The sequence below is a fragment of the Haliotis rubra genome, unplaced genomic scaffold (assembly GCF_003918875.1).
Source record: "Haliotis rubra isolate DU_JTF1 unplaced genomic scaffold, ASM391887v1 Scf380, whole genome shotgun sequence".
Classification (NCBI taxonomy): Eukaryota; Metazoa; Mollusca; class Gastropoda; order Lepetellida; family Haliotidae; genus Haliotis; species Haliotis rubra.
In genome coordinates this window covers 305,736-318,166 of record NW_025767058.1, presented here as the reverse complement: position 1 = coordinate 318,166, position 12,431 = coordinate 305,736, and the positions used below count along the sequence as shown (strand labels likewise).

Genomic DNA, 12,431 nt, shown 5'->3' with positions numbered 1-12,431 from the left:
CGGTGAGCAGTGAGGGTGGGGCGATCTAAGCATTGTTTCTTAGCGGGAGATGGACCAGACCCCGCAGAATTAGTCCTAGCCCTATCTGCCAAACGTCTGGCACAAGCACGTTTGTAAAATTTTAAACGCCTCATTAGACAGACCTGAACACTTCGGACAGCGTGTGTCCCAGTCATAAACACCCACACAATCAACACACGATGTGTGTGGGTCCCATGCTGAAAATACTTTATTACAACGGGCTTAAAACATCCGTTTACTGGCCTGAACAGGCTTAACCATTTTGAGCAAATCTCAGACGAAAAAATTTTCACGTCCACTCAGTGGAGCGACAAGAAAGAGAATGAGTATGTGAGGTGATCACGTGGGTGAGGACTGCGCATGCCTCGTGCTGTCATGGACTAGTGAGCACGACTGACACAGGAAGGCACGCACAGCACGGGAGAGGGGCAAGGTAGGCCTTGGAGCAAAGTTTTAATTCATTTCCACTCATGGTCGAATGAAGAGAGAGAGGTGCAAGTCGTGAGATAGGATAAGTTTAAAAATTGAATTTTTATAGTTCATGATTCATGGGACTTACTGTATGTAATTGTGTTATTTCCCAGAGCTAGTGTTAGTCATTCGGAGATACGTACCAGTTGCTGTGGAAGACCCACCATTCTGCAACAGCGACTCTGGGAAAAAATATCATATCACTGTGATCACAAAACAAGTAATCATAAGTTTCAAAGTGGCGTTAAACTCACTAACTATATAATGCCATCAATGAAGTCTACAAGTCTTAGGGGCAGTGGGGTAGTCTGATGGTTAAAGCATCCACAATACGCCGAAGACCCATGTTCGATTCCCCACATGGACAGAATGTGTGAAGCCCATTTCAGGTGTCCCCCGCCATGATATTGCTGGAATATTGCTAAAAGCGGCGTAAAACCATACTCACTCACTCTACAAGTCTTACCAGCTGCATAAGCTGCTGGGCCCAATTCTAACCTGGAACAGGGCAACATGTTTAGAGGCTCATTGACAATTAATTGGTCAGTGAGAACACAAGGAACAAGTACATACTCACCTTGTACATCTCTCAACACATCTGTTCTGACTTTCCTCACAGCCACATCTCTGGATATCTGGAGATTATCAAAAATGAAGATCATTAACAATGAAGATCATTACACTGAAGATCATTAACACATACAAGTTTGTTGCACTTGTACAACTCTAAATAACTCATGAGTGTAGCTTCTATGATACAAAAACACACACTATCACTCTAAAAGTCACTAAAACAAACTAACTATTCACACTGAATGTTTAAGTAAAACAAGAGTCATCAGAAGATGACATATCCCCCCGGCCCCCACATATTTGAAAGAACAAATCATCTGCCAGTTACTTAAAGTCCATATCGTTTCCATGAAAATCATGAGAAATATAAATGCCAAAAATCTGTAAATAGCAAAAGGCACCATTTCAAAATTTGCCTAATACATCTGCCAAGGTCTGTTGAAAGATACTGAACGCTTTTCAAGTTGGGCACCAGAAACGAAGTCCTAATCGTTTCCATGGAAACCAGGAAAAATAAATCTGCCAAAAATCTGCCAAATAGCAAAAGGCACCACTTTGGCATCTGCCTCACATATCTGCCAAGTTTTGCTAAAAGACATTAAGAAGTTTCCGAGTTGTGCTCCAGAAACGAAACCCACCCCTCCCTTTTGGGACTAAGTCCAAATTGTTTCCATGGAAACCGGGAAAAATAAAAATGCCAAAAATCTGCAAATACCAAAAGGCACCACTTATGGTTCTGTTTGATACATCAACCACGTTTTGTCGAAAAACATTAAACGTTTTTTGAGTTATGCTCTGGAAACGAAGCCCAGCCCTCCCTTTTGGGACTAAGTCCGAATCGTTTCCATGGAAACCGGGAAAAACAAATATTGCCAAAAATCTGCAAATAGCAAAAGGCACTACTTAAGGATCTGTTTGATATATCTACCAAGTTTTGTTGAAAAATATTGAACGTTTTTTTAGTTATGCTCCGGAAACGAAGCCCACCCCCCTTTAAGACTATGTCCAAAACATTTCCATGAAAACCGAGAAAAATAAAAATGACAAAAATCTGTAAATAGCAAAAGGCACCACATTATGTTCTGTTTGATATATCTACCAATTTTTGTTGAAAAATATTGAACAGTTTTTGAGTTATGCTCTGGAAACAAAATGATTACGGACGGATGGACGGACGAGGCGTCGACTATATCCCCCCGCATTTAATGCCGGGGGATAACAACCTTTGTTACCATAGTTACATAGTTTGTGGGGTATCTCAGCTTTACCTGGTCTCCATGCCATGATTTCTTATCTCTGTCAGCGTGGGTATACTGACTGATACACATTCTTGTCAACTATTTCAAAGCCATTAAACTTTTTCCTTTTCCTTATATGTCATGTTAAGATTGTTTATGTACATCCTTTCTCAAATGGAACAAATTAAAATCAAGTTTCTCTGCAATACCATCCGAATGCTTTTGAATGTTTGAGTCTAGCTTCTGATTAATTTTGGATTATTTCAGTTACTCAGAACATCATAAATTCCGATGCCGACAGTTTACTTCAGCCAACATTTCAGCATGTCATACCTGTGTAACTACTCACTTTGTCATGAGAACTGTCTGTGAAAATATCCCTTAACTTCAATTCTGCAAGACTGAAATTAGACAAAATAACATTGCCCACATTTCATTATTTCTGTGAAATCATCTTCAGTAGGGCTCTGAAGACAAAGTGTTGCATCCTCAGCATAAGTGTGTGAGGTGCCACTTTTTACAATATTTCAAGATAATAGCTACAAACATGTCCTGGAACTCATGACTCTGGTATCTAACAGCTCTACACTGTAAAACTGCTGATCCACTTGGCTCTGTGACCATCTTTAGATTTGTTTATTTGCTTGTGGTTTAATGCTCAGAATAGTCCAGTTAAATGATGGTGGTCTATAATTAGGTGGGGACCAGACAATCCAGTGATTGACATCATGAGCATCTACTCGACTGTGAAATGACAACAAGCACAAACTGTCTGCGAGTCTGACCACCAGATATTTACAGACCGCCGCCATATAGCTGGAATATTGCTGAGTGTGGCGTAAAACTAAACTCACTCACTCACTCTGACCACCAGATCCCATTAGTCATTACATACAAGTATGGTAATGACAAGTATGGTAACTGAAGACCAATGCTAGCCTGGATCTTGACACGGATTTGGATTAAAATTCAAACAAGAGATAAACCAGTCAAGAAGTTTTCCATCTGATATATAATCATGATAATAACCCATGCTAAAACAATGAATGCTTGAAGATATATACAATGACCAACAAGTGACGATATTACTTCTGTGGCTGTTTACCTTTTGACAATACTTGTGATTTCTTCTGAGGGTTCACAGACAGGCGGCACTTCCTTCTTTTCCTGACCAATCTCATTCTGGAGTTTTTTAATCTGTCGAATGATGGCTTGTGTTTCCTTCAAGCCATGCTTCACTGCCTTCTGGAAGTCTTGTAGGTAGACATTGTTGGCTGAGGCTTCCAGCATTACTGTAGCATTAAACAACAGTTTATGCTGGATCACAGGGCTGCTTGGATCAATGTGTGAATTTTCATGCAAGGTCTTGACTACAGAGCTCAATAGTATAGACGTTTGTACTACGGAGCACACGTCACAGACAGGAGTTGGATGGCTGACTGTGTTCAACTGCTGGACTCCTGAGACTTTCTTGGACTTCCACCGAAGATGTGCAGTGTTTCCTTAGGTAATTATGTTTCCTAATATGCCTCTGAATGGGTACCAGGTAGGATCAGGTGTACCTGTTAACTTTCTAGTATCTTATTACAAGCAGCTTGTGCTGCATACTCCCAAGGGAGCTGAGAATGAAAATTATGTGTAAACTTGTGCACATAAGCTGCCTTAATGATGCTTTAAGGTATGGACATGGCACATTGTAAATATGCATATTATTATTAACGTTTGTGAACGAGACAACGTTGCTGAACACCTTGGCAACGAATATTCAAACTTAGTCACAACAGCCAGTAACATATATGTTGGGCATGACATGGTCACTTGCCTTAATCTGAGGGTCTTCAGCCATGACAGGGTAAATAATATGCTAACATCAACTCACCCACTTTGTCACGCTCAGAACCAGTGATCACCAGATTGAGGGTACTCTGAAACATCTGACGCCTGGTAGGGTTGACCACGACTTCATTGTCAATAAGCCCAACTCTAACCGCTCCTGAAACAAAATTTAAAATCTCAAACAACATCTAGGTTCAAATATTCATGAAAAATTACTTTACTTTAAATCAGAAACATTATCAGAGATATTTAGACAAGTAACTCACTGCTTTTTCTTTTGTTATGTACTACCAAATATTTGAGTTTGGATACAAACTGGAACTTGACTTGAGAAAGGTAGCACCTACCTACAGGGCCATTCCATGGAATATTAGACACTGCCAGGGCTGCTGATGCTGGAGACGAAAGAACAGGAAACATAAAAAAATGGATCTAGGACCACTATGTCTGTCTGTATTCAGATTGACCTAAGTTTAGGTTACTAACAGATTGTCAGGATTATGGTTTTCAAAATGGTGAGTGAGTGAGTGAGTGAGGATGAGGGAGAGTAGAGAATGAGTGATTCAGTCAGTCAGTCAGAAATGGGTGAGTGAGAATGATTTTATGCCTCTTTTAGCAATATTCCACCAATATCTAAGCAGGGGACACCAGAAATGGGCTTCACACATTGTACCCATGTGAGGAATAGAACCTGTGCCTTCGTTCGGCGTGACGACACACGCTCCCAGTCAGAAATGGGCTTCCCACATGTTACCCAGTGTGTATAGCAAAAAAGTGCTCATATAGTCATGTGGGGCTGATGAGGAAGTTGGGTTGGATTTCATCACTTTCAGTGATAATGCTGGAGTAAAGCTGCAGGAGTGAATGAATATAGTTTAACACAATATAAAGCAATATTCCTGAAACATCATGACAGAAAACACCTGACACTATAGGTATGTGGGGAATCAATTCCTTATAGCAACATTCCAGCAATATCATGGAGGGGAGACCAGAAATGAGCCTCACACACTGTACCCAAATGTGGATCAAACAGGGTCTTTGGTGTGACAAGCCAACGTTTTAACCACTAAGCTACCCCTCCTACAGCATAATGAGGCTGAATATGTAGATAGTCATTACCCTGATGAAATCCCTGGTATACTACTGAAAGACTTAGGATCATAATCAAGATAAATCCTGGCTCTTGTTCAGCCAAGCTTGGGCAAAAAGGGAGGTAACTCTGACCCCCAGAGCCCACATTTTAAAAGGCATAACCAAATGTTAGGAAGCACATTTTTGGAGTGACATGTCAATGGTATGTCAAGGCTTGAGGTGACATCAATCTTTATAATAGTTTAGTTTCATACCTGCATTTATACTGATAATGTCTGGGTCGTTCATTCCATCAACTGCAAGCAAATTGCACATTATCTGAAAAATAACCCCAAAACCAATCAAATTACACATTCCAGTTAACCTTCAATGAACTTCTTCAACTAAAATGTCTGTAGATGTCCAACAAAACAAAAGTGTTAAAGGCCTGCTGTCTGGTCTGGACAACAATGATAAAAAGTTTGATCTGGTCAAAATGGCCTAACAGTCAGTTGGGGTTAATTTACTTTCACTTTCAGTTAAATCTAAAATAATCTCCATTCAAATGTTGTGACATGCTTAGCTACATAGGAATAACAACAGAAAGGAGAACTAAACTTCACTTCCCAACCCATATATACCTCAAAATCCACTTATATGATATTTTTGATATATGCACATGATACAACAGTGTCTAAAGGAGTAATTATTCTCACATGAATAAAACAAAGTCCATACCTGAGTTTCATTGTAGAATCCACGAGGAAACAAAGGTCGGACTGATCGATCTGAAAGTAACACGATATGATGAGTCTAATTACACAATTTAACCAGAGAGTAAACTGGATGAACATCATAGAAGTTATCATCTGTGTAAAGAAACATTTCATAGTAGTACATACATAAGTCATGCATAGGTCAGACAGATTACACTTGACTTCCAATGTCTAAGAAAGAAAATCCTCACCAATAAGTCTGCTTGTGAGGACCTCACTGTCAGAGGGCCCGATCTCTCGGCGGAGGTAGTTGGTTGGGATTCGGCCAGCCGCGGCTGCCTTCTGGCGGTAGTCAACCTGGCGTCACAGTCATAATGTTTACACCAACATTAGCAGCATGAAGAATGTTGGCTTGGAATAGTATGTTACAAGGCATTTTATATATTTCTTGTCACATTTTAATGAGATAAGGGCAACTCTGCAGAATCTACCTTTTAAGTTAATGGTCTTTATTTAACAAAGTGCACTTTGTACAAAAAAAATGAAAATATAGTACCACTTAATACATTTTGGGTCAGCACTTTTAATCAGGGTCAGTTGAACAGAGCAGGAGACATTATGAAGCAAAACTTACAGTTAAGGGAACAAAGTTTTGTTGGACAGGCCTGTCACGGCTGACAGCAGTTACAAGCACCGATGTATCGCCATGCTGGAAAAGTATAGAATCAACAACATACATATAGATATATCTTTGTAGACTCGGTCATACAGAATGCCCAAAATTTCATCACATTCGTCAGATCTTCATGCAGTGTCAGTAGCATATAGAAGTGAAACATATGCTTTTATCCTGTTTACTGAGATTAGATAAGAACGATCAGTCTATTTGATATATCATTAAATTTCAAAGTACACAGTCACATCAATAGGGCCTGTAAGTCCCGGTACTAAGCTGGTTCCCAGCTATCTTTGTGAGTGCCAACTTGGGATATGCGAGACAGGGCCAAGCTTACTTCCGGTAGCAGATTTCTGTTGTCAAGTGTATATTAAAGAGCCAGTTCTGGTTCCAAATTGTGTGACCGCCAAATATGACTTTACAAGACCAGACCTAGTGTACAACCATGCTTGGCTGTCAAAGTTGATGACAGTCGCAGTAGTTAGCTAATTTGGGGATGGTTAGATCAGGAATGGTTATTCCTGTAAAAATTATCGGTTATGTTCTGTCAACTGACAACCATGAAACCATTCGAAAAGGTATGAAAGATTGTTTTTCACCAGAAGTACTAAGGTCTCGCAAAGAGCTGTGGCCTACTTACGAGCCCTATTAGAGTCAGCATGGCCTGGTACACATATGGACCATGGTGCTTTGACATAAGTTACAAATGACTTCTTTCCTATTTTATCCAGATTTTGCTCTTTTAACAGGTTTAACATAAAAATAAAGTGAACATGGGGTAACAGGGTGAAAGTATGTTCTTGGGTGCATAAATATCAGTCTGTTTACCTGAGCAACAGCAGTACCATCAGCAAACCTGGCCAGCTTCCCAGTGGAGATTTTGAATGGCCTGCAACATCAAACAACAACATCTTAGTCTCAGTATTAAGATCACCACTTCAATTTGCAAACAATATATCCAACAGATCACATCACTGTCAATCAGAAAACAGTGAGTGAGAGGGACATCCACCACTTTGAACTCTATTTGATTTCCAATCAAACCAGGGTGTATAAGCTCAACGTAGGATGAATTTCATAAGTGATGAAGCTCTCGGACATCTTTGGTAAAATCCACATTCGCAGATATATGGTATACTTAGTGACAAATGATTGAACGGTAAAGTCTTTGGGTAAGACTCCCTTCCGCCCGTACACCCCCACACACACACAGAGAGTTTTTGAATGACATTTAGAAGTGACACACAGAAGGGCGAAAATATATGAATGTCAACTGTAATATGAGGCACGAGGAACCGTGATTTCATTATTCTAAATGGGAAACATTCATAGTCATACACCCTGGGTGTGTCCTGTTCACGATAACACGAAATAAGGAAACATTTGATCTTAAAAAGTGGGGTTTTCGAAGATTATCCTCACCTGTTTCCAATTTCAGTTTCGACTGTTGCCCCATAATCACTATTTTTCCACGGGTTCGAATGTGACCTTCTTTTGAACTGCAAAATATCGCATACGTGCATATGGGCCGCCGGTGCATTTGCACAAACAGTCACACGCTCGCATGGGCGCAGCCATTTTGAAACGACCGGCGAGATATCATTCGCGAGATCTCACGAGATTAACTTTGGCGGAAATTTTGAAGGTATAGTAGGTGTGACAGCACTGTTGAATTCGATCTGAGCTGCCACAAATTTGGGATATCATATCGCTCTGACCATATTGCACTGGCAACCGGGAGTACCTTTATCATCGTTCTCCATCATCAAAGAAAAAGGTAGCCAGATCGCTAGTTTATTTGGATCTAGGTGTCCTGAGACTCGGCTGAGTATTTGTAAATACTGAAATAAATGACCGAGAAAACGTTCCTCTGCTAACAGTAAAAGCAAAGAGAAGAATCTGTCCTTACGGTTATGGTCGTGCTACTATAACTGTTCTGGGCTGTTCTGGAATTCAGAATCCGACCAGGACAAATGTTCTGTTTTCAATGTTTTTATAAGTTAGTCAGCAGCATGTTCATTGTCAGTCAACAGTGGTTCTAGTTCATCTATAAATAAACTCGTATTCCAGCCAAGGCCTACATCAAGAACATTTTGGTATATAGTGCAAAGTCGTCTATATATATATGCTGGACTACGGTTCAAACTTTGGTTCCCAATTTTCTCACAATTTATTATAAATACACTTTAATTGTAACATATTTACATAGCAATAACACGTTCAAGGATGATATGAACGCTGTATTTGTTCTTCCAAAATTTGCTTGTTTGGCATGTTTGGTAAAAATGGTTGTCATCGGTGTGGATGCATAAATAGTACAGGGTTTTTCATGTGCCCGAGGCACCTTGCTAATATCCAACTTTTATGAAACTAGATACAATAAAGTGCAAGCAGTAAATGTATAAGAGAGGTCAGTTGTCATGATAGCAGTATATGATATTAAAATTGAGTTTAACCTTTCACTGAAAGGATATAATCATAAATGAACATAGTCTCATATGCTTAATGAGGGAGACTATATAACGGGGAGTGGTCACTCCTCGAAAAGCCCCTTAGCGTATGCCTCTGCTTGTCACGTGACCAGTGTAGCCAATATGGCAGCAGCATAGTTTTTAAGATTGAGCCCGGTTTATTTTCAACAGCTGATTACATTCGCTGAGTGTTGTGACAACTGAAAACCTACATGTAGAAAATAAGTTACCTATTCTGTCACTTCATTTTAAGTCAAATAATTGTTATTAGTGTCAGTATTAGTACAGTAGATTTGTAGTAAAGTTTCAAGTCGGCATGTTGTAGCTCACTAGTATAGGCTTCAATTCTCGGTACACAGCGAAGAAAGACTAAATTCGATCGCTAAAAACTTCTTTCACATATTCGTTTAATTTTTAGAAGGAAATTTACCTTTAGTTGAAAGGTGTTTGCAAGTAATAGTGATAGTTTTATAACTTAAAAATAATTGTTAGGGTGTATTTGAGGTGTGTGAAAAATATGACATGTCGCCGATCTGCCATTGAAATACTACAGAGCGTTCTTTGAGTGTTTCTAGTTATTGTTCTAATACATCTTTCACATACACCTTTAATTTTTATGAGGGGAATATACCATCAGGTGGAAGGTGTTTGCAAGTAATAGTGATAGTTTTATCATTTAAAAAAATTGTTAGGGTGTATTTGAGGTGTTTGAAAAATATGACATATCTCCGATCTGTTCTGATCCGCCATTGACGCTTGTGATGCTTGAGTGTTATAGTTCTAAAACTTCTTTCTTTCTTCTTTATCTTAGTATTTGACAAAACTGGAAAGCTGTTTACAACGCTTTGTGATAGTTCTAAACTTTCTGTTTTTGAGGGGTGTGTGACAGTGTCAGTTAACATTCTGTCAATGTCCATGCCCTTCCACACCTGCAATAAGATATCTGAATTAATTACTAATGTAAAAAATGTCTCAAAGTAGATTTTTAAAAAAAAGGACAGCTGATGTTAACACATGTGTTCTAGCGATAGTTTTGCGTTCTTTAACATGTTTGGGGAGGGATGGCTGTGGTGTATCATTTATTCTTTCATTCATTCACATATGTATTTCTTTCTTTTGTTCTTTTTCTTTATTTCTTTCATTCATTCACATATAATTCTTGCTCTTCATTCATTCATTCATTGTACCATTCCGACTGATACAATAAACTGGCTGAAGTACTGTTGAACGCAGCCGAAGTTGCGCTGGGAACGAACCAAGTCCTGTGTGCGTTGGAGCATGATGAGGCACACGCTAATTAGTACAAATGGTAAAGAAAGCAAGCGAGTGACCCATCCCTGTTGTAGATTATCCCTGTCTTAATACAGAGATGCCAACCACTCCGATTTTGGCGGAGTTACTCCAATTTTCAAATACAAAATCTGCTTTCCAATTACTCTTTAAAAAACTTCGAATTTTTAGAAAAAAGTCTGAATATATTTTTACGGTATACAATTTTGTAAGTCACCAGTGATTTATTTGAGTGAACACTGGTAAAAGCATTCAGAAGCTTAGTGTGTGATCCTTTGGGTGTCGATTGTGTATATTGCGTGTTATTGACGATGAAGTTTCACAAAGTTTTTCAGAATGCATGTCATAGTCCGTGTGAAAGTGAAACAAAATGGCAGAGCCGACCACGCTCTCACCCCCAACTCGCACCTTTGGTACTCAGGCCTGGCTTTCAGCCAGTCATGACTCTGTTTTCCTTAGATTCAGGGTTGGCATCTCTGCTTAGTATTATACAACTCTGCAGCAGTGCATGCATAATCCAACCAATCCGACAGCTCTCAGCAAACTCCTTATGAGTACCATGATTTCACGAAACACAATTGTTTGAAACATCCTTTGTGTTTGCCAGATGCTTTGGCCAGAAACTATCAGACCCTTCTATAGTTTCAAAATCATAATTGACTTAATTGTAAGCCATGTGCAATGCTTCCTATTTTTCACAGGTGAACATGGCAGCTTGGGACGTTGTGACAAGTGACTTTGGCTCTGACGAAACAGCCATCTTCGGCCCAAGACAAGAGACAGGTTCTGCTCTCTATCAAGTGGAGACTCTTGCAACAATATCCTCAAAAGATGCGGTAATTAACAGGCGTTTGATATTATTATTGAAAGAATCATATTTACATACAATTTCAGAAATTTGTCATTGGTTTCCAGCCCTTACCATGCTTATGAAAAAATACGAAGAAATGTTTACAATCTAGATTCAGCCGTGAAGAACCGTGTTAGAAATTAGCATGGATCTTCAGAACCCATGCTTGTTGTAAGAGGCTGACTAAAGGGATCAGGTGGTCAGGATTGCTGACCTGGTTGACACATGTCATTGTATCCCTATTGTGTAGATCGATGCTCATGCCGTTGATCACTAGATTATCTGGTCCAGACTTGATTATTTACAGACTGCCATAGCTGGAATATTGCTGAGTGCAGCATTAAACAACAAACTAACCAACTTTCTAGACATGTATTGCAGTGTGATTTCCATCATAACCACAGCTGCATGCCTGGTAGTCTGTACTGTAGCTCAATGTTGGGTTTGTTCCTCCAGGACGAGAGTGTGGTGCCCAAGGTAGTGACATCAGTGCTGGGGGATCTTGCCTGTGTTGCTGTGGAGCAGCATCTTGCTGTGTTCAGGGATCTCCAACATACAGCCTCTCTGGGATTTGGTGTGTAACTGATTTTAATATCATGAAAATACTTATGTTAACTATTACTTTTAACTTTTGTCAAGATTATTGAACAAAACAGAGCAAACATCCTTCAAGGTACCACTACCAGTTATCAAACACCAACAGTATCAACACACATACCAACAGTATCAACACACATACCAACAGTATCAACACACATACCAACAGTATCAACACACATACCAACAGTATCAACACAGATACCAACAGTATCAACACACATACCAACAGTATCAACACACATACCAACAGTATCAACACACATACCAACAGTATCAACACAGATACCAACAGTATCAACACAGATACCAACAGTATCAACACAGATACCAACAGTATCAACACACACCAACAGTATCAACACACATACCAACAGTATCAACACAGATACCAATAGTATCAACACACACCAACAGTATCAACACACATACCAACAGTATCAACACACATACCAACAGTATAAACACAGATACCAACAGTATCAACACACATACCAACAGTATCATCATACATACCAACAGTATCAACACAGATACCAACAGTATCAACACACATACCAACAGTATCAACACACATACCAACAGTATCAACACAGATACCAACAGTATCAACACACA

The 12,431-nt window shown here is 39.4% G+C and overlaps 2 protein-coding genes across 2 annotated transcripts in view; one reads left to right on the top strand and one right to left on the bottom strand.

Annotated features, from left to right (window-relative positions):
- LOC124286342 (polyribonucleotide nucleotidyltransferase 1, mitochondrial-like) overlaps positions 1-8,275 on the bottom strand; it is a 38,977-nt gene extending 30,702 nt beyond the window's left edge. Inside the window, exons 1-12 of the mRNA XM_046722703.1 lie at positions 8,028-8,275; positions 7,434-7,494; positions 6,564-6,638; positions 6,181-6,286; positions 5,952-6,001; positions 5,489-5,552; positions 4,487-4,534; positions 4,183-4,296; positions 3,409-3,595; positions 2,653-2,704; positions 1,070-1,127; positions 636-674 (exon numbers count right to left, since the gene is read on the bottom strand). Coding sequence (XP_046578659.1) covers positions 636-674; positions 1,070-1,127; positions 2,653-2,704; positions 3,409-3,595; positions 4,183-4,296; positions 4,487-4,534; positions 5,489-5,552; positions 5,952-6,001; positions 6,181-6,286; positions 6,564-6,638; positions 7,434-7,494; positions 8,028-8,128 — 955 coding nt within the window. The 5' untranslated portion in view covers positions 8,129-8,275. The remainder of the gene's footprint in view (positions 1-635; positions 675-1,069; positions 1,128-2,652; positions 2,705-3,408; positions 3,596-4,182; positions 4,297-4,486; positions 4,535-5,488; positions 5,553-5,951; positions 6,002-6,180; positions 6,287-6,563; positions 6,639-7,433; positions 7,495-8,027) is intronic.
- A 10-nt stretch (positions 8,276-8,285) lies between these two features.
- The window catches only part of LOC124286345 (kinetochore-associated protein 1-like), an 82,516-nt gene continuing 78,370 nt past the window's right edge, over positions 8,286-12,431 (top strand). Inside the window, exons 1-3 of the mRNA XM_046722706.1 lie at positions 8,286-8,382; positions 11,068-11,202; positions 11,673-11,790. Of these exons, the coding sequence (XP_046578662.1) occupies positions 11,074-11,202; positions 11,673-11,790 (247 nt within the window). The 5' untranslated portion in view covers positions 8,286-8,382; positions 11,068-11,073. The remainder of the gene's footprint in view (positions 8,383-11,067; positions 11,203-11,672; positions 11,791-12,431) is intronic.